Raw genomic sequence first — 21,384 nt, 5'->3', positions numbered from 1 at the left:
GTCTTTATGATTCGAATGCAAATTCCAGTCTGAGTGTGTTTATAAAAGGTTGGTCTTTTTTAAGTAAAGCATTTTTGGCCTTTCATCAGTTCCAGCCTCAGCAGCTTCATGTGCTGATTTGGTGATTTCTTCCCCCTATGGTCAAACATTTCCTTTGACATTCCTTAAAGCAGAATTTAAGGATCAAATTCAGATATACCATACAGTGTGGATTTTAAATCTCTGCTGCCTGGACACAAGTGTTAATGGAGAAAATAATCCTTTGAGGTCAACTACAGATCCTGAACTATTAAATGTTCTGAAATGGAGTGAACCAAGGTGAATATTTTGGGTTTTGGAAGGACAAAGGATGTTCCATTACAAGAGGAGATACATTGGTTTAACAAAGAACCTCAAACGTCAATCCTATGAAAGAAGGAGAGGCATCATCAACCTTCAATCCTGCCTGGGGTGAGCCTACTGATGGGCGCTCTAGTAGGGATAGAATTTGCCATCAGGGTCTGAGCTTGATGCCCCTAAATCCCTTCCCGCTTCCTTGTTTCCTTTCCCTCCCCCTGGGGAGAACAAGCCCAGGCAGCAAGGCTAACCCTGTGTCTCCCACTCAGGTTCTTAGTAAACAGCACTGGGGGCTGTTCTTTGACCAGACGACTTTGTTCTCAGTCTAGAGATACATCCTTTATTGTGGCTTCCTGAAGGATAAGGTCCTCAAACGTCTGGCCTGCGCAGGGGAAGCTCCTCCCTTTGCTTTCTTCCTGGAGAGCCAAGCAGGCAGAAGTCTGAGTCAGCTCCTGGCTGACTTCCTAGGATGTGTGTCTACCTCAAGGTCACCCGACACTTGACTTAGGAAGCCTGCGTGTTGCTTTTGAATTCTCTACTGTGTGTTCACCCAAAGCAGCTGAGGCTAGGAAGAAATTCTCCCTTTTCCTTAATTAAAAAAGTGGACAATGGAGTCTGTTTGCCTGGGTTCTAATCCCGGATTTGCAACTGGGTAAACTTGGGCAGTTTGAGCTCCTTGAGTCCCATCTTCCTCACCTGTAAAATGGGATTAATAATAACAGTGCCTATTTGTGAGTCTGATGTGAGGATTCCATGAGTAAGTATACAAAGAGTGCTTAGTGTGCATTAGTAAGCATTTATCAACCTTTATGGTGTGACAGCTACCAGTCTAAGCAGTTTAAATGTATATGTTTTAAACCACACAGCTTCCTGTGGGGCACATAAAGTCATTATTCCCATACTAGAGATTATGAAAGTGTGCTCAAAATCATACAGCAAGAGGTGATGGTGTAGAATCCTGACCCGAGAGAATACCCTCCCTTGTCACCACTGATGATTAAAATAACATTTCCTATTCATCATGGGGCTTAGAAGCCAAAATTATGGGAAGATCTTCGGGGAAGACCATCTGTATTCCTATAGAGGTGAGCAGACTCCTATGTGGATATTTGTAAAGATCCTGAAACTGAAACAAAAGTTGGCTTTTCAGTCAATGAGTTAGGGATTGTATCTGCAAACAGATGTTGAGGAGGGGCCCACTGCAAGGAAATGTTCTTTGTCTGGAGGAAGAACAGTCCTTGGTGGCCCCACCAGGATGATAATGCAAAAGCCTTCTGTCACCTGAGCAAAACCAATTTTCGTTTTCTCCTCTCACAGTTCCTTTTGGGTGATTAAGGCAGCAGTCGCTAGCCAGGGTGGTAAGGGAGGGTGAGGCCTATCAAGAAAGTCCTTAGGGAGTTGTTGCTTGATGTTTCCTGAGCTATGAAGCCTTGTGTGTCCCTTTAATAGCATGGGATATTTTTAGTGTTTGGCTACCAGCCAGTGACAGTCACGCTGCTCAAGCGGGGGCTGTGGGAAGCCGTCCCATGCGCAGCTGCCCCGTTCCCTCTGCAGAACAAAGCATCCATGTTCTATAATTACACTGGGGAGAGCTAATAAAAGCTTTTCATACAAACCTCAAAATTCAATTAGTGCTGTCTTTGTGAGCCTGACCCTGAAGACAGATACAGGCTTAGCTTCTGATCAGCAGAATGGTTCCAGTTCAGGGAAGTTGGCTGCTCCCAAATCATGGCTCTCCTTTCTTGTTTTGTGCGCTAAGACCACCACATCGCCTGGTTGTTTATAAACCTTTGCTTGCCTGGGAAATTTGAGGGTGCCTTGCTTTGAATTTCATTGGATTTTCCTGCTCCATTGGACTGAAGGGCTTCACATTTAGAATCAAACCAAACAGTCATGCTATTTGTGCATAAAGAGGACATTTTTATAATACCCTGGTGATAATACTTAAATGGAAGCACCCATGACTAACTTGGCAGTGAGGATGGGGACAGCTGTCTGACCTCAAGAGTGACTGAACCTGAAGTCACATCAATGCATTTGGGATTTTCCTCAGGGAAAATAACTGCTTTTTTTTTTTTTTTTTCCTTACAGTCAGTTCCATGTCCTCCTCATCTTTTTCCTTCGTGGGTTTCTCTGGTTCTTCTGGCTCCTTCTCTTGGAGATGGATTTCTTGGGCCTGAGTCATATAGGGCATGTCATCTTTGTTCTTGAACTCCAAGCTGAGAATTGAAGGAGGAAGTAGAATTCCCAGAATTACCTAAAGTAATAATAATGATAATAATAATAATCACATTTAAAGGATTAAGATTAGGTGGTTGTTTAGAATCAGAGGGCCTGGGGTGTGGTGTTGAAGTGTGTGTTTGTGTATATGTGCATGTGCACCCATGCACGCCCATGTAAGAGCGTTGTATACCCTGTGTGTGGACCTGAACATCTGAATCTCTGAAGCTCACTATGTGAAGAAGGTCACTTTGTCCCATCAGAGAAATATTTTGCATAGTATCTCAGTCTAGTTTTTGAAGAAACAAAGGGTCAGTAAAAATGAAGCTCAAGTTGCAAGGCAGGACGGTCCAGGGCTGAATGGCCATGAGGACTGGAGAGCAGTCAGGGGAGAAAGAATGGTGATGACCCTGGATTCTGGGTGCCCGGCAGGTCTGGTCTCAGGTGGCATGCTGGTGTGCTCAGCCTTCAGGGGACATGGCACATTGTCCTCAGAGCTCGAAACTGAGTTGGCTCCCCGCGAGCTCAGGCTCAGCAGTCACTAGTAATGTGGCTAGGGAAACGTCCATGTTCTGCTTCATGGAACCGTCTATGACTCTGGGCCAAGAGCCACGGGGAGGGAGGAATGGGACAGGGACTGCCAGTCCAGTAAACCGTGGGCAAAGGGCACAAAGTCGCAAGTGTGCAGGATGAGTAAATCCAGGGATCTGATGAGAAACACAGTTCTAATATCACATTGCACACTGGAAATTTGCTAAGAAAGATTTTAGGGGCTCTGATCATATTAAAAAAAGAGGCTAACTATCAAGATGATGGATTTGTTAATTTGCTTAACTCTAAGAACCATCTCACTATGTATATCAAAACATCATCTTGTACACTTTGCATGTATAAATTAAAAAACGGCCATCATACAAATTAAGGCCAAAACAAAAAGCAAACAACAAAAAACCCCATTTTCTTTTGATCTTCCACCTTTCATTTTTTTTTTTTCAGTTTAATGTTTCCTTTGAAAAACATTGAAAAAATTCAAAAAGCAAGTCCTACATACCATCCTACTTCTCATAAAAATGATAAAATTCCAAACATGGTTCATTCAACCTCAGGAATAACCTCTGCATATAGTTTATTCTGTGTTCTTTTTTTTTTTTTAATGAATTTATATTGCTGTAACTCTGTACATATACATTTTGTAAAAGGGACTCGAGTTATTCAATCTAGTCTGAAAATTGTTTTTCTTCATTTAAGAGTATGATCAGGGGGTTGGGGATGTAGCATAGTGGTACAGTATGTGTGCAAGGCCCTGACTTCAATCTCTAACACCAAAAAAGAAAACAGTGATCAGAATCATGAAGCAATGTCTTAATATATACATCTACCGTGTTTTTAGTTCAGTTTAAAAAATTTCTCTCAGGGCATGGTAGTGCATGCTTGTAACTCCAGACACTCAGGAGATTGAGGCAGAAGGATCTCAAGTTTGAGATTAGCCTAGGTAACTTAGTAAGACCTTGTCTCAAAATAAAAAATAAAAAATGTAGTTCAGTGGTAAAACACCCCAGAATTCAGTCCCCAGTACCACTACCTACACACACATACACAAAAATCCTGAAGCACATTGGGTAAGATCCAATATCTCTATGATCAGCATGTAAATAACATATGTGGGGGATGGGAGAGGGTAGGCTCCCACAGTGGAGAAGGGTTGCCTAGGTGAGGACTCCTGGTACAGCCTGGCTTGTGCCAGAGTAAAAGGTGACTCCTATGGAACCTGTGACCACTGCCTTTGGATCTTTTGAAAAACATTAATGTCAAGTGCTACCTTAAGAGATTCTGATTCAGAAGGACTCAGGGGAGGCCCTAGCCTCTATATGAAAATCAAAACACTGTACAGGAGATTCTGGTGAACAGCTGGGGTTTAGCGGCAGTCTCTTGAGATAAGAGAATACCTAATCCCACCACAGATATGGCTTTGAAAACTACAACCAACCCTCTGGCCCTTATAACACACAGGGCCTCCTTGGGCGTGCTGACCTTGAGGCCTGAGTTCTTGCGCATGCGGAGCCGACCCATCCACATGTCAGTGAGCAGCATCTGGCTGCACGTGTGCGCAATGAAGTCGCGGTGCTTGGCGGCCACAGCCAGCTGCAGGCATGTGGCGTTGCTCCAATTCTTTAGTTCGTACGTCAAGAGTTTCATGGCCAGTTGCTCATCCTGCTTGTAGGATTGGTCCAAGAGCTCCACAGCCAGCTGGCCAAAGTCCCTGAAAGAGAGAATGTACAAAGGTGCCTCAGGCCTGCTTGGAGACATATATGACAAAAGTGGGAATGGAGCCTATTATGGTTTAAATATGAAGTTTCCTCCAAAAGTTCATATGTGAGACAATGCAAGAATTTTCAGAGGTGAAATTTTCATGTGTGTAACCTGATCCGTGAATTAATCCACTGATATGGATTAACTGGGTGGTAAGTGTAGGCAGGTAGGGTGTGGCCGGAGGAAGTAGGTTACTTGGGGTGTGCCTTTGGGGTTTATATTTGTTCCTTGGTGAGTAAAGATCTCTCTGGTTCCTGATGGCCTTGTCCTGAGTTACTTTCCTCTACCACTTCTTCTACCATGATGTTCTGCTTGTTAGGCCCACAGCTATGGAGTTGGCTGACCGTGGGTTGAACCTCTGAAACCATAAGCCAAGATAAACTTCTCTTCTTCTACATTGTTCTTGTCAGGTCCTTTGGTCACAGCAATGAAAAAGCCAGCTAAAATAGATTCACTGGCAAACCACAAAATGTAGTTGCTGTGTGGAGCAATTGCTTTGTGTGAGGTCTTGTCTCTTCATAAATTCATCCAGACAACATCCATGAAGCATCCAGCACATGCCAGATACCATGTTTGGAGCCGAGGATGTAAGTCCAACAAGGTATGATGTCCGCACTCAAGCCCCAAATTTAAGGCATATTTATGGGGGAGGTTAACCAAACAATGATTAGAATGCAGTGTGTCTTCCTAAATGTAACAGAACTCAAGTTCAAATCCCAGTCTTGCCAATCATAAATATGTGAACTTGGACAAGTTACCTAAGTTCTGAATCTCACTGTCCTCAGCTCAGAGAAGTGCATAACAAAAGGACCTACCTCTTGGGGAAGCTGAGGGGATGACATGAAATCTGTGCATTGGTGTGGCATCACTGTGCACCACAAAGGTTCATTATTCATGTCCATGCTCTGTGCACACTACTGGGGTGATACCACTTCCCCTTAATGACATGTGTTTCTCAGACCTTCTAGTCTTTGGAGGCTACCTTCCCTTCTCTCCCCCGACCTCCCCGTTTGCTGGGCTGGCCAACCTGGAGTTGTGGTTCAGCTCTTGGGAAATGTCGTCAACCATGTCATTCTCAGAGGCTTCATGAGCCATGGCTTTGCAGAGCTTACAGGCCACCAGGGCCTTGGCCATGGCCTCCTCTCCATGCTGCCAGAAGAACAGAGCCATCTTCTGCCTCTTCATGAGGACGGCCCACACCATCAGCTCATGGAAAGGGAAAGGGAAGTGGTTGATTTCAGGGTCATCCAAGTCGATGTCCACCTCCTCCTCACGCTTTTTGGTTGTCTTTCTTCCTCGCCTCAGGGGAATATCATCCTGTAATTTTAGATAAAACACATATAGGCCAAGTGAGAAATGAATCAGTTCAATTCATTGCATAGTTATATCTTCCACGGACTCAGCTCTGGGATCAATACTGAAATGTAGTAGGCCAACTCTTATCTGAAAAGAACTCACAATCTCATTTGTGGGTAATTTAAAAATAAGTTATGCTTATTTTAAAATAAGCAGGGTCCCATGGAAACATGTCAATTTTATACTTCCAAGAATTATTTTAACAGGCATTTTTCTTATTCTATTTACTTTTGGTCATTTTTTCTATGATTAGTAAGTTTTGTACCTTATGATGGACAGCACTACCCTTTTTTTGTTGAAAGGACAAGGTTATTTTATACTTGTGTTTGCATAAATTACAATAACCATTTGAACAAAAGATGGGAAACATAATGAATGTGTCTCTCATTTCTGCAAAATATCTACTGGTTGCATCTGTGAAGTAGTTCAGGCTGTTGAATCTGTTGTCATTTGCAAACACCCATGAACAGATTTCGCTTACGGGAATTTGTATGCTTCCTTGGTTTTCAAGTTAGTATTTCAAATCGGATTTACTTATTTATTTTTTATTTGCAATGCTAACATAACCTCATGGTGGAATTTTCAAAGCCATTGTGAACTGCCCCCATGACACTTGGAAACGTCATTTTCTTATTCTAGAAACATATGCTAAGCTCTATCACTGTATTTTTTTAAATGTGTAATAAAGAGAATAACTGACACTAATAATTTGAACAAATATTTACCTCCATTCCCAGAAGTTTCAGGGCTTTGGGCTGTTAAAAAGAAATGTAAACAAAGTTAGGTCGTTCTTTCACAGAGGTAAGAAAAGAATCCTACTACATCATAAACAAGTAAGTAATCAAGAACTTTATTGTGCCATATAGCATTTATTTTATTTCTCTGAATAAACACCATAAGGGGAACTGAATTTATAGAAATTTTAGGAGAATTAGAGATTTCATGATTTTGGTGAATCACAGAAAATTAGGAAACTGAAGAGATGTGATTGCCCACAGGTACAGCCTGAAGGACCAAGATTTATTTCACTTTCCTATAACCATCCTTCTTGGGGATAATGTCAAGATTTCCAGTACTTGAGTGAGTGTTATGATCTGAGGGTTTTTTCCTCCCCAAATTTATATGTTGAAATTCTAACTCCAGGGTGATGACATTGGAGTAGGTATTTTGGGAAGGTCAAGAGAGAAGAGCCCTCTTGAATGAGATTAGTGTCCCTATAAAAGAGGCCCAGGGGGACTCATTCGCCTTTCCATTGTGTGAGGACACACGAGAAGGTGCCATCTGTGAACCAGAAAGTGGGCCCTCACTAGACACTGAATCTGTTGGTGCCTTGATCTTGAACGTCTGGCTTCCAGAACTGTGAGAAATAGATTTATGTTCATAAGCCACCCAGTTTGTGGTATTTTGTTATAGCAGCCTGAACTAATCCGAGCAATGAAATGACCGAACAGATGAAATCCCATACTTCTCTAACCTGCAAAATACCTCTATTGTTTGGAGATTTATGGGATATCATTCATAAATACATGTTTTCATGCCTCCTGCTGACCATCTCCCTGTGCTGCACAGTAGAGCAAGGGTGAGAGGGCCAGCGGCATGTGCTGAGGGTGGCAAGAGGCCCTCAAGACACAGATAGAGTCGGCTGCCGGAAATGTGCACAAAAGGCACAGACTGCAGCTGGCAGAGAGGGCAGCTCGCCAAATCTCAGAACCTGATTTATATTAAACAAGGGAAGATACTGAACTACTTCAGGGGGCAGAAGCACCAATTCTGTGCTTCTAAGGAGTACAGAACGGTTGGGTGCCATCTTGGAAATTATCTGAGTAGACTGGAGGTTTCCAGACCTCACAAGTCCTCCAAATTTTATGTGACGAGTTGAGTGGGAATAGCTTGAGCCTAGTCTCTGTTTCTCTTTCAGTTTCTGAAATGACCACTAGTCTAACACCTGTGCTATTATTTTTTCTTGTTTATGCTTTTTGGTGTTTTCAAAGTTTTCTATTAGTCCCACAAAATACTTTTACAGTCAGAAAAGAGCTTTGTTAAAAATAATAATCAACAAAATTTTTTTTAAAAATGCAAAAATAGGACTGGGGTTGTGGTTCAGTGGTAGAGCGCCTGCCTAGCATGTGTGAGGCACTGGGTTCAATTCTCAGCACCACATATAAATAAGTAAAATAAAGGTCCATCAACAACTAAAAAAAAAATCTTTAAAAAAATACAAAAATAGAGTGAAAAAATACATTTAAAAAAAATTTGAAAGTGAGGAAAACAGAAAGAAAAATTATGTCCACTACCAGCTAAAGCAGCAGCTCTCAAAATGTCATCCATGGGTCATGAGGGACCCTGAGACCCTTTCAGAGGGTGCAAGAAGTCCAAGCTATGTTCATGATAATACTGAGTTTGGATATTGTGTTTATATTAGTTCAGATGGCACAAAGCTGTGGGGAGTAAAACTGCTGGGTGCTTAGCAAGACTGTGAAGCCTGTATGGGCAAAGAAGGCCTATAATTCCAGCAACTCCAGAGGCTAAGGCCGGAGGATTGCAAATTTGAGGCCAGTCTCATCAATTTAGTGAGACCGTCTCAAAATAAAAAATACACCCAACCCCAACAGGATGTAGCTCAGAGGTAGAGCAACCTGGGTCCAATCCTCAGTAACCGCCCCACCCCCCCAAAAAGGATAAAGGTAGTGATATTAAAGTTCACTATTGTCATGAGTTTCCACTGCAGAAAACAAAAACAGGTGAACAAAGACCCAAACAATTTTGCTTGAGAAGGATCTCAAAGTCCTCAATAATTACCATGTTCCTTAAATCTCTGTCTGATTGTGTTATCACCATCCCTTGGGATAAATTGGGAGGCCTGCCCCTGACACATTTGTGCTACCGACTGATCTAGACGGCTGTTCTGAGGAAAAGCATTTTGGCATTCTTTGGGTTAAATCACAATCCCTTTGTTTACATGGAATATCACTTTTACCTGAAGGAGTGGCTGGTAGACAAAACTGTGGCAGACCCACTGGTTATTTAGAGTTGGATGTTGGGCAGGTATATTTGGAATGACCAAAGCAAGGTTGTCACTTCGAGGAAAACTACTGACTGTATTGGTTGCCAAATTAAAATAATAATAACAACAACAACAACAACAACAACAACAACGGCTTGGATGGAAGAGGGAAGAGGAGGAGCAGTTACCGCCTTCCCAATGGGTCTCCCTCTAGGAGACAAAAAAGCCACACCCTGAATCTCTCCCACCCTACTGCTCCCAGAGGCCACCTAGGTGTGGAGAACTCACCCTCTTGGGGCCGAAGAGGTTGTGGTAGAGGGTCCTGAAGCGCTTGCGCGTGTAGTTGCAGCGGTAAGCTCCGCCCATCAGGTACTCAATCACCAGGCCGATGTCAATCAGGCTGATTCTGTAATCTGGGGGCAGGTTCCCCTGTCAGACAAGAAAGAAAGAAACAAACAAATCCAAAAGACAGCGTGGTTTACTAGGGATTCTATTGCACTTGTTCTGTAACTATTTTAGAGTAAAATATAATGAAAAAAGAAACATGAATGTATTATTATGCTGGTTAATTAATTCACCTTAAAATAGATCCAACCGAAACCTGGATATTCTCGCTTGGAAAGAAGACATAAGTTAAATAAGAAGATGCAGTAATCGTCGGCAATAACAGAAAATCAAAATATTTATTCAAGTCTTCAGCTGGGGAGAAAAAAACACCAGTGTAGCAAAAAGAAACACAAGGCTAGACATGGCAAATGCTGGCATTCCCAGTCACCAGGAGCAAGGTCCCCCAGGTTCCCCAACCCCCTCTCTGTTTCTGACCCAGGCCTGTCACCACTCTCTAGCGGATGATTTATCTTCTTCCCACTAAAGAAAGACTCCGCCCAGAGGATGAGGGTCATTACCAGGACTTGCACGGGGTGGGGCCTGCTTAGAGCCAAGTTATCCTTTAAAACAAAACCTCTATTGACCATTTTAAAGAACGGATAATTTTTCATAAAAGAACAGTGTGTAGGGAGGGGACTTGGGATGTCAGGATGGAGTTGTATATGAAGAGCCCTTCTGTTTAAAGAGAAGTGGAGGAGGAATAGGGGGAGAAATTTTATCAATGGAATATTTTCCCAGAATCAAGGAGACTTTTCACCTTTTCTTTCAAAGAGAGTAGCATTTCTCAAAGACCTGGAGCTGGAGTTAAGGCATATCTTTTAATTTATGTTTTTGAGATGCTGGGGATTGAACCGAGGGCCTCACACCTGGTGTGTCTCTGAGCTGCAAGTCATAAATAGATGCAGAAATAGAAAAGCTTTTGTTGTTTCTACTTCAAAAGGGGGCTTTCTAGGGTCTAAGAAAAATCCTGTTCTGTAAGTGAAGGGAGAGATAGTTTGGCTTCTGGGCAATTCTGAGTGTACTGTGAATTCCAGGGGCACCACCGATTAGCTCTGAGCAGCTGAGTCCTTCGTGAAGGAGGGCATTTGGTACCAGGAGTGGTGGGGACGGTACACTGGAGGAAGCCTGGTGTGCAAGTCCTTAGATTTCAGAGGCAGGAGTGTTTGGGTGTGCTTTTTCTTGAGTGGATGACCCACCCAGGATGCTGTGTGAGATTTCTGTCACTTCAAGAAGAGCCTCCTAATCTACACTGGGTTTTCGGACTTCAGTGGTATCAGAATCACAGGGTGACAGTACAGAGGCCTGGGCCTTGTCCTATTACTTCATCATATTGTGCCTCATTAGCTCCTCTGGGTGATTCGGATGTACACCAAAGTTTGTGAAGCCACTTCTTACCAAATGAGTTTCAGGGAGGTGATAGAAGTCTGAACAGCAGAACAGGGACATTCAAGTGCAACACAGGGAACACTGGCAGTGGGAAATTCACTTTATTTTTTTTGCTGAGCTGGTTGTAGGTTTCAGTTATCCTTGCTCAGCTTTCCTTTGGCCAACCACATCCCTGCCAAGGTTTTGGGATTCAGAGTTAGAGGTGACCCACTGTAGACTACCCTTCCCTTAAACCTTTAGTGTTAGATATTTCTTAAATATTTAGAATCTTTATATTCCCAGTGCTTTTTTCCCCCGAGTTTTAAAAAATCTATGTATTTCCAGTGTATTTTGTAGTGCTTGTGGTATGGTTGGCACTGAGCAATTTTTTTCCATTGAATATGTAAACTAGTAAAGCAGTGAAATGCACTGATGTGGTTTGGATCGAGTTTGGGTTTGGGCCTTTGGTATTAGAGTGTAATACACTAACTGGTTGCAGTCTGGTAGTCACTGCTGGTTGGAACACCTCTAATTTAAAGGGAAATTTAACTTGAAGTACCTGTGCATCACTGTATATAAATTCAGTGGCAATTCTCAGTGTGGTAAGAATGAAGGGAAAGCCCCGGAAGGACCAGCCTTAGGTGTGTGATTTCACTGCTGCTCTTTAGATTCTCTTGCTGTCCCCAGATTTAGGTCCCAACTTCACCCACTGGGTTCTGCCTCTTCCTTGGCTTAAGGATCTAATGTGAGACAGACAGGCAGAATGGTACTATATGAAGCGGAAGTACACCGAGGCATGGGATGTCTCCCACCCTTGACCTTGGCCCAATGAGGTCAGTCTGAGATCCATTGCATTAGTTGAATGATCCCCTCACAAAAATGGTCTCTGCTGTCCTCCCCACTCTTCTCGGAATTTCAGTCTCCTTTGAAGATGATTTAATCAATCTAACTAGTTTGGTAAGTTAAGCTGTCTTCAGGCTATGAACAAAACTGAATTGTCTGACTTTATTATGCAAAGTATGGCAAAAAAATATTAAAAAGAGAACAAAGAGAAAGTTTTAAGAGGGTCACTCTTTATGTATTACCCTTTCCATAAAAATTTGAGTTTTAAAATATAATGAGGCCACAGTTTTTCTGTACCCTCCAGCTCTATTGGACATGAGGCAAGGCTGTTACTTAAAGAATAGAAGAGTCCAGGAGCCAGGCCATGCCTGGGTCAGTCTCTTCTCATGCACATTTGGCACTGATAAGAATGACCTTCTGAGGATGCCCACCCATCTGTTATTTTCCTTGGCATTGGGAGGCGCAGTATAAAACACACTGGCTTCCAGTCCTGGGCTTCTCTCTCCCGGTCATGAACCAGCAACTTTCCCCTGGGGCCTTTTCCCAAGTAACAGGGGCTGAACACCATGGGTGCTTTGCTTACGTACCAGATTTTGGGAAAGTCCCCAAAGAATTTATTGTGTTGCTATTGAAAAGCAATCAGAAAAAAAATCTATGAACTTGTGCCTACTTTTCTTTCTTTTTGTGGTGCTGGAGATTAAACCCAGGGCCTTGCACATACAAGGCATGTGCTCCACCACTGAGCAACACCCCCCGCCCTCCTCCTTTTCAAGCTATAAGAATTTTCTAAATTTAAAAGCTGGGTAATAGTGAGTCTGACACCTAGGTATTTTGTTTTGAGAAACCTATGTGTGAGCGTCACCTTGAATTCTAAGAATGAGACACCAATATTGCCTGAAGATCAATAACTGAATGGTAATATTTATGCTTTTGGAGTGTCTTTAAGACTGGAGATTGTTATGAAAGTGGCAATAGTAGTAAAATTCAAAGTAAATAAAAATTTAAGGGCAAATACAATACTTTTACTAAATGATTTTATTAATGAAAAGCTGTTAGGGGCATAAACTGCCAAGGAAGGTGCTAGGATATTCTCAAGAAAGGTTGATTACTGTAGAATGATTTCTGTGTGGTCAGATCTGAAACAGGAGAAAGGACTCTGTGATTATTGGGTGTGGCTGAGTGAAGGTGAAAGGAACTGGCTTGAATTCCATTTGATCACAAGGGGGCGATGTTCACCCGCCAGATGCCTACAAGCATTCCTGGCTCTGTTACCTGCCTGTTCTGATCTGTGTGGTAAGGTGACGTGAAGGAATTTAGAGTATGTACAGGATTGGAGGATAAGGAGAGAGTCAGATGTTCCTGTTGAAGTGATATCCAGAGGAGGGCAAGTTTACTTTAGCCAAGAATGAGTTTGAACTCTGCCTGCAAGGCTGATAGCATCTATTTCCTTCCAGTGACTTGTGGGAACAGAGAAGAGGGAAATCAGCTTTACATTTCTTATTAGAAGAATGGAAACCCTTTTGGGAAGAAGAAACAAATTTCATAAAAAGAATAAAATTGGGTGCAATTCAGACCTCTGGGGATTACTGTGTCCTGGATGGACTCTAAAGGGGATAGCAGCATTGGTGCATGGTGAGATGCTAGGCTGGTGGCCTGGATCACCTGTGACTTGTAGATGTCTCAGATGATGCATTTTCATTACTTCTTCTAGGATGGCCACTGCTGGGAAGCAGGGGACTTTCTGGGTCTTCTGGCAGAGGACAGTCAGAGGCCAGAGATGTGGTAGTGCAAACAGGAGTAGGCTGGGTTGTAATCTTGCCCCTGTCCTCTTGTGCCTCTGTACAGATCACTTTCTTTCTCTGTACTTCAGTTTATGCTCTGAAAATAGGTGGTTTGGACATAGTTATTTCTAAAGCCATGCCTATGTCTGAAAGTTCAGTTGTATGGTCAGTACCTGGCAGCTACTCTTATTTATATGCTGCCAGGCCATTGGACAAAGACCCCTGTCCAGAGCTTCCAGGGTTGATGTAGTCTCCAGTTTTCCCCTGGAATATAGCTAGTGAAACTGGAGGCTCAGAAACAGGGATGGTGAAGGCATAGACAGGGATGACTGTGTTCATCCCATCCACCACCTCTGGAGAAGGCAGAGAAGGCGAGCAACCTGTTACATGCCAACAGGTAATGTCCCCAAACCTTCTGGAGGAGTCTTCCTTTGCTCAGGGCCTTTTCAGATTGGAAGTTTTTAACTGCCTTAATCCTGGAATAATACATATTCTGCCTGCTCTTTCTGTTACCCTCCCCCACCCTTTTGATTATATCTTCTTTAAAATATTTTTCTTGGAGTTGAGGATTGAATCCAGGTACTTGCACATGCTAGACAAGAGCTCTACCACAGAGCCCATCCCCAGCCCTCCTCACTCTTTTGATCATGACTGGTCATTGGAGGAGTCTGGACAATGATTTTCCATTTTCTGCCTTAATATCACATGCTGGGCCATGTGGTTTGAATGATTTGCTAGAGAGTCTGGTCATGTGGGAAGGTACAATTTGGCAACTCCTGTTTTCAGACTGTGGATGACTATTCTGAAGGCAAGTTTTAATCCATGCCATGCTTAAGGATATCTTAATGAAAGAAGAACTGGAGTTCACTTATTAAACCTGTTTTTCAAAATGAACTGTTTTTCAGAGATTGCCTTATGATATTGCTATCAGATTTCCACTATTCAGGAACATTTATTTTTCTTTGAAACTCTTAGCAAGACTTCCAAACAAAATTATTTCCTTCCGATGTGTGAACAGTGTAAAATGATTGCTGGTTTTCAGTTTTGCCAATGGTAAGCAAGGAAGACTGTCCTGGGACAGTTATTATAATTAGGAAACAAAGATTGAGTTCCTTTGAGTAATTACTGGGTAATTCGGTTTGAGCTCTGAGAAAAAGAGGACATTATCCTGGTGTTTGGTAAGTTAGGAAGGTAATAGACTAGGTAGTCAATCTTTTAAAAAGTAGGAATACTTTAGCAAATATGCCTGAATGAAACAGACAGGCTTATGAAAATGTCCTTTCTTCACCCCAAGTTTTGGAAATACCTTGTTTCTTCTTCTCTCTTTTTGCATTCTGCTAAGCTCTGGGTCTTACTTCCCATGTAAATGAACTTATCATAATTTCACCACTACTTCTATATAATAGTCAAGTGTCATCCTCCTTTGGGGAGGGAGAGTATAGGTAATCTGAAATATTAGCACACTTAATTTAAGAAAGAAAAACTACTATTTGAGAACATACAGAGGCACAAATTAAGCAGACACTTACTAAAATAGCAGGTTATATTTCACAGAAAAGCAGACAGACTTAGGCCACTCTGGTTTCAAAGAAGAGCACTGGTACAGTCAATGGATTTATGCATGAATATAGTTGAGGGAACCGGATTGACATATCAGTTCAAATTTCTGATTGATGGGGAACAGCAACTCTTCATCTCATTGCTCTAGATTGCTCCCTTGATATAAATAATTTGAGATCTTGAAACCAGTTTGGGAGCACATCTGCACATTTTTTTTTTTTTTTTTTTTTTTTGGTTTCAAAGAATACAAAGACTAGTTGGATTTGAAGATGTCACCCTTAGGATGTGACTTAGGATGGTCAGATCATTTCTAAATGCACTTCCCAGGTTTGTAGCAATTATTTACATTAAACTGAACAGACACATTATCAAATGCTATGTATTAAGGTCCAGAGCTGTGTTTTCTAACTCATGAACAGCATGTTGTACTGGAGTTTATAACTTGCTAGTTAATTTTTTCATAGCTAAAATGTGTATATATGTTTCCCCTGCTATTGTAAAGAGCGCTCATGCTGCTTATTATCATATTCTCTGATTTTGAAAACTGATTAAACTTCCAAAGACTTTCTTAGCATTTTAAGCCTAGTTATTGTAGCTCTGAGTATCTTTCTGGACTACGTTGCTGGAAATAATCTGGAACCATGTGAGAAAGTTGTGCACAGATGTTCATTTTCTCTTGTTCATATTTTGGAAAAAACAACCGAGAGCCGCAGTGCAGTTCCCCGCATCCACACGACATCAACCGCAGTCGTTTCAGGTACCTTCGACTACCATGGCTATTCCTTCGGGCTCCTCAGGAGTCCGACACTCACCTTGACCATAGAAACCACTGGAGGCTGCACTTCCTGCCCCGACTTCTTCAAAGGGAAGAATCTAAACAAGGACTTTAAACGCCCGCCCCATTCCCACGCCCCCACCCCGGCCTTTTTTCCCAGGTGGAAGGATACATTGTTCTTAAGTCGATTCAGTTCCTTCCTGGGTGATTTTTTTAAAAAAAGTTATTTCTTTCCAGTTACTAAATTAGTAAGTAAATGAAATGTTTACATAACTATCTTCTTGTGCCAATACTCGCTTGGATCACACTTCAAAAAAAAAAAAAAAAAATTTCTTAGCTAAACTCCTTCCTTCCAAGTTCTTACCATTCTGCTCTTTCTTTTCTTTTTTGGTACCAGGGATTGTTTAACCACTGAGCCACAGCCTCAGCCCTTTTAATATTTTATATAGAGACAGGGTCTCCATAAGTTGTTTTGAACTCAGAACCTCCTGCCTCAGCCTCCCCAGCTGCTGGGATTACAGGTGTGTGCCACCATGCCTGGCTTCATTATATTATTTTTTGATGCATATTTTTTAGCCAAGAAGTTGGACAAACAAAAATAAATAAATAAAAAGAAAGAAAAATTCTAAAGATAGTTTATATGCCTTCTAATAATACAGGCGACGTGAGCAAATACAGGAGGCAGCTCGAGGGATTTCAGAAAAGAGAAATTAATCTTGCAAAGCAGAGTCCTATTGGGAAGAGAAGGTAATAAGAGGGATTTTGATCATCTGTAGTCAGTGAGATCTAATTGCATAAGTCCCCTTGAAAATCAGGCAAGACGCTGCTGCTGGGAACGTGGTGGTGGAAGTGGATTAGTGACTTGTTTGAAGGTGTGGGTTGGCCAGTAGCTGGGACCCAGGGACCGAGGCATGGCTGCCTCATCAGAAAACCCCACGGAGCAGTCTGAGGTGAGGGGATTATACTGTGTTTATTATTTTAGAAAATCTCAAAACATTTTATTGAATGTGAGCAACAAAGAACTTCTGGGAGAAAATATTGAATGAGTACACTTCTGAGTTTAGCTTCCAGGCAGTTTTAAGCCTGGATCCATTAAATGAAACTGGAAGGGTAGAAGGAAGAGAAATGGATTTGCATCTGTTTTCCTTGCTTTGAAAGAGCTACAGGTTTTACTCCCTGGCACAGATGCAAATCCTTCATTAAGGTAATATGGAGATGGGAGAAAACTTTGCAATGGTCAAAAAAAAAGGCTTTTGTTTTTATATCCTTCACTTATTACTCTCAAAGGTCTGGAAGGTTCAAATAGATGGATTATAAACAGCCCCAGGGCCTTTGCTTGACCTGTTGAAGAAATCAATTAAAAAATTGCTACAGGGCACCTACAGGTCAGTTCTGGCCAATGACTTTAAGATGGAGAAATTGTACTCCATTTTTAAACTTCACCTTGTAGCTTTCTCTAAGTATGTTCTGTAGACTTTGGTGAAGAATTGCTACAAAGTAGTGATAGCAGGCATATGTGTGCATGTGTACACATGTGTGAGTGTGTCTAAGGTAGGGGAGTGCCATCAGCTACATTGACCTTTGGAGTTAAGGGTTCAGAACCCAAGCTGTCCCTGAAGGCAATTCTGTAGGGCAAAGGATGAGACTGTTGCTAGCATTAAGCATAAACTTCCTATGTCTTATTTTCATCTTTAAATGAAGATACTACCTAATAATAAGAAAATAATAATAATTCTACTTCATAAAATTGTTGTGCAGATTAAACGTGCTAAGGTTCATGGAAAGCTCATCACTACATTGTAGTTATTATTATTTTATTATTAATTAAAAGACTTGAGCTTTAATCCTAATGCTGCACTGACCACCCAAAAACAGTTATCTGTAAAATGTGAATAGTTGTATATGACCCATATCTGCCAGTTTGTGTGTGTGTGTGTGTTGTTGTTGTTGTTGTTGTTGTTGTAGTACTGGGGATTGAACCCAGGGGTGATCTACCATTCAGCTTACACCTCCAACCCTTTATTTATTTGTTTGTTTGTTGTTAAGCCTTGAGAGAGCCTTGCTAAGTTGCTGAAGCTGGCCTCAAACCAGCAATCCCTCCTGCCTCAGCCTCCCAAGTTGCTGGAATTACAATTACTCGGGTGTGTGCCACCCGAGCAGCTCTACCAGCCTCTTCTTTTTTCTAATCAAATGAGATGATTAACAATATGTTCTGAAAAACAAAGTGTCAGAAGAATGCCACGTATATACTTGTTTCCCTGCCTGTTCTTAGGAGCTGTTCTTACTGTACTTCATGTCGTGTTGGAAGTGGCACTAGATCAGGAGCCAGCAAGTAGACACTCCTGTCACTTCTCTCCCCAGATAGTGAGGGGCGTATGGAAAAGTACAGGGAATGGCATAAATCCACCGGGCGCGGGGAAAGCCTAGAGTTCCACTATTCAGAAGCGTTATGTTCAAGGAAAGCATCTAAAACCATAGCGACTGGAGATAAAACCACAGCTGCGTCATCAGCAGAGGGATCAGTCAGACAGACGCGCGCGCACACTGTTCTGGTTAGGGGTCGGCAGGCACAGGAACGCTCTGGCAGCTCATGCAAAACAGTCGCTTTCTAATCACAGGAAGCGGTCAAGACAGGGCCTCCGACCAGGGGTCGAGAGGATTCTTACCTTTTTGACATCCCTGACCAAGTGGTACAATGTGTTTGAGGGCCCATGTCTCTGAAAACAATAAAGAAGAATCAAACAGTTTTGCTAGTCAGGGGCTCTAACTGGCAAGGCAAGAAGGTTCTGGAAGGAAGGGTTCTGACTGGTGGAGGGCAGTTCGTTTTGATGGACCTTGTTTTAGTTGCTCAGTTTTGTCTGTCTTTTCTAAACAAATACTCGCAGAATTCTGGATTGTATTTTCGCAAGTAAATGTGTTTGAGGTCCTAGGTTCAAAGTTTGTAAGGCAGGTTGTCAGTTCTGTTGACAGATGGGCCCAGACGTCATTGAAGGAGTTAGTTTTGCAGCAGGGGAAACATAAGGCCAATTTACCAACTGGAAAAATACTTGGGCACATTATCATTGAAACTTCTTTATTTTCTATAATGGATTAGAAATTATCTCAAAAAAATTATCTAAAAAATTACCTCAAAAATATTGGCAAATATTTTCTGTGAAAGGCCAGGAAGCACATATTTGAGACTTTGTGGACTAGACAGTCTTTATCAAGTCAGTTAACTGTTATTGTACTGTGAAAGCAGCCATAGACTTTGTTGTTGTTTTATTATCTTCTTTTTTTTGTAGTTCTGGGGATGGAACTCAGTGCCTTGCACATGTTAGGCAAGGGCTCTACCACTAAGCTACATCCTCAGCCCTACCATCCATTTTATATATAAACAATTAAGCTTTGTTGTGTTCCAATAAAACTTTATTCATGGACACAGAAATAGAATTTCCTATAATTTAAATATGTTATAGTGTATCCTTTCGACTGCTTCAATCATAAAAAAATGTATAAAAAGTCATCATTAGCTTGCAGGCTATATAGAAACAGGCTGTGGGCTGGATCTGAAATTTGGGTAATTTAAAGATTTAAAGAAGTCATAGGCTGTTTGGGGAAAAGAGAGAGTTGATGAAAAGATGTATTTGTATTCGAGGTAAGAATAAAGTGAAATGAGTTGCTATTCTCTTGTCTCTCAGGAACAGAGATGCTCGATAAAATATAGAATGCCTAATTAAATTTGAATTTCATATAAATAATGAAAAAGTCTAACATCGTATGTCCCATGAAATACTTGGGATATACAGGTGGTCCTCTATATACATTCATACAGAATGAAAATATTCGGAAAAAATTGCGTTCTTGTTGGTCATAAAAATACCTTTTTCTTGCCATTATTCACTAAACAATACAGTATAATAACTATTTACACAGAATTGATATGGTATTAGATACTACAAGTAATCTAGAAATAAGTTAAAGTATATCAGAGGAGGTGTGGGGACTCCTGGAACCAATTCCTGGCAGCTGTAGAGGTACAACTCTACTCATACTAAAAACACTCTTTATTGTTTATCTAAAATTTATATTTAGCTGTTCTGTATTTTTATTTGCTAAATGTGGCAACTTTCTTGTAGGATCTAAAATTGTAATGTCAAATCCTTGAGCAAATGTGTTGTAACACGTTTAAGTACTGAGGCAATGCCTGTGTACTGCTTCAATCCCTGACCATTCATGTGGACACAGAACCTGCCAGAACCTTGATTTTAGACTTCCAGCCTCCAGAATGGTGAGAAATAAATGTCTGTTCTTTATAAATCACCCAATCTTGGGTATTCCGTTATAGCAGCACAAATAGACTAGTAAGACAGTCTCAGTTTTCTTATATATAAAACAGTGAAAAACAGTATCTGCTCTTAAACTTCATTGGCCTTTAGTGAACTGGCTCTAAAAAAAATAAAAAAGCAAATGAAAACCTCTTTTGGGGTAATTCCTAATAAGAGGTATTTTACATCTTATTCCACTGTTGTAGGTAAGGAACGAACTTCATAGCTTTGAAGGTTACAAAATGGCACAAGGTACTTAACTGTCCTCCTTTGATGCTCAAAGCTAAATCAATCTTCCCTGCCAATTGCCACAAATACCCTTTGGATTAGAGAATAAACTGTGTTCCAATTTCCAGCCTTGTTTTGTCTAAAGGCATGAGAACAATCCCTTCAGGTGATGACCTAACCTTTTGCCTTGCATGCTGACCACTGAGCAGATAAAACAAGTGGTGTCTTGGTGTTTGTTGTCTACAAAGGTCTAGGGGAGTATTGTGAAGAATGATGCATGCATTTAGTGGGGAGAGGGGAAGAGAATCACAGGCATGTGTGGGGCAGGAGAAGGTCAACAACAACAACAACAACAACAACAAAAAAAAAATAGAGAAAACAACAAGTGCCTTAGCTTGGCCCTACCGTATTGTACAATTCCTCTAGTCTGGAGATGGTGAGAAAACGGTGCATGCTTACTCCATTCTCTATGAGTAATTTCACAAAATCCACTCTGTCCAAAACTAAGGCATCCAACATGGCTTGTTCCAGAGACCCCACCTGCAAATCAAGTCACTGAGTTAGTCTGCCCTGGGGTCGATGGATGCAGTTCCTTGGCATTTGCCTGAAAAGCTTCAAAATGGATGGTTTGACATTTGGTAAACCTTCAGGACATCCAAGAACATGCTAGAGAGACTGTTCCCGGCTCCACTTTTGGGACAAGCACATCCTTTCCTGTGTTTGGGGGCTTGACTTTGGAAATAGAAGTCAGGGATTTCTAGGTCCAAAAGTCATTTCTTCCTTGAACCACTTTCTTGTTCTGGATCCTGAGAAGGTGCAAGAGTTTACAGGGCTTTTTGCCTTGCCATTCTCTGACCAGATTTCTGCATGCAATGCCAGAGAAGAGCCAAAGTGAGTACTTTACTGTCTTCA

General features: G+C 41.6%; 1 protein-coding gene across 18 annotated transcripts in view; it reads right to left on the bottom strand.

Moving 5' to 3' along the window:
• The window catches only part of TRPM3 (transient receptor potential cation channel subfamily M member 3), a gene marked incomplete at its 3' end in the record, with an annotated part of 506,455 nt that overhangs the window by 72,796 nt on the left and 412,275 nt on the right, over positions 1–21,384 (bottom strand). For 7 of the 18 annotated variants that reach the window (XM_079111999.1, XM_079112010.1, XM_079112014.1 and 4 more), the window contains 8 exons: positions 20,878–21,012; positions 18,604–18,654; positions 9,805–9,840; positions 9,515–9,655; positions 6,948–6,977; positions 5,894–6,183; positions 4,588–4,816; positions 2,426–2,593 (listed from right to left, as the gene is read on the bottom strand). In XM_079111999.1, the coding sequence (XP_078968125.1) occupies positions 2,426–2,593; positions 4,588–4,816; positions 5,894–6,183; positions 6,948–6,977; positions 9,515–9,655; positions 9,805–9,840; positions 18,604–18,654; positions 20,878–21,012 (1,080 nt within the window). The remainder of the gene's footprint in view (positions 1–2,425; positions 2,594–4,587; positions 4,817–5,893; positions 6,184–6,947; positions 6,978–9,514; positions 9,656–9,804; positions 9,841–18,603; positions 18,655–20,877; positions 21,013–21,384) is intronic. The other 11 variants (XM_079112012.1, XM_079112009.1, XM_079112001.1 and 8 more) reach the window with 4 other exon arrangements.

The sequence above is a fragment of the Sciurus vulgaris genome, assembly GCF_902686455.1.
Source record: "Sciurus vulgaris genome assembly, chromosome: 15".
Taxonomy (NCBI): Eukaryota; Metazoa; Chordata; class Mammalia; order Rodentia; family Sciuridae; genus Sciurus; species Sciurus vulgaris.
The sequence above is the reverse complement of the archived record's forward strand: the minus strand, read 5'-3'. Positions and strand labels throughout refer to the sequence as shown.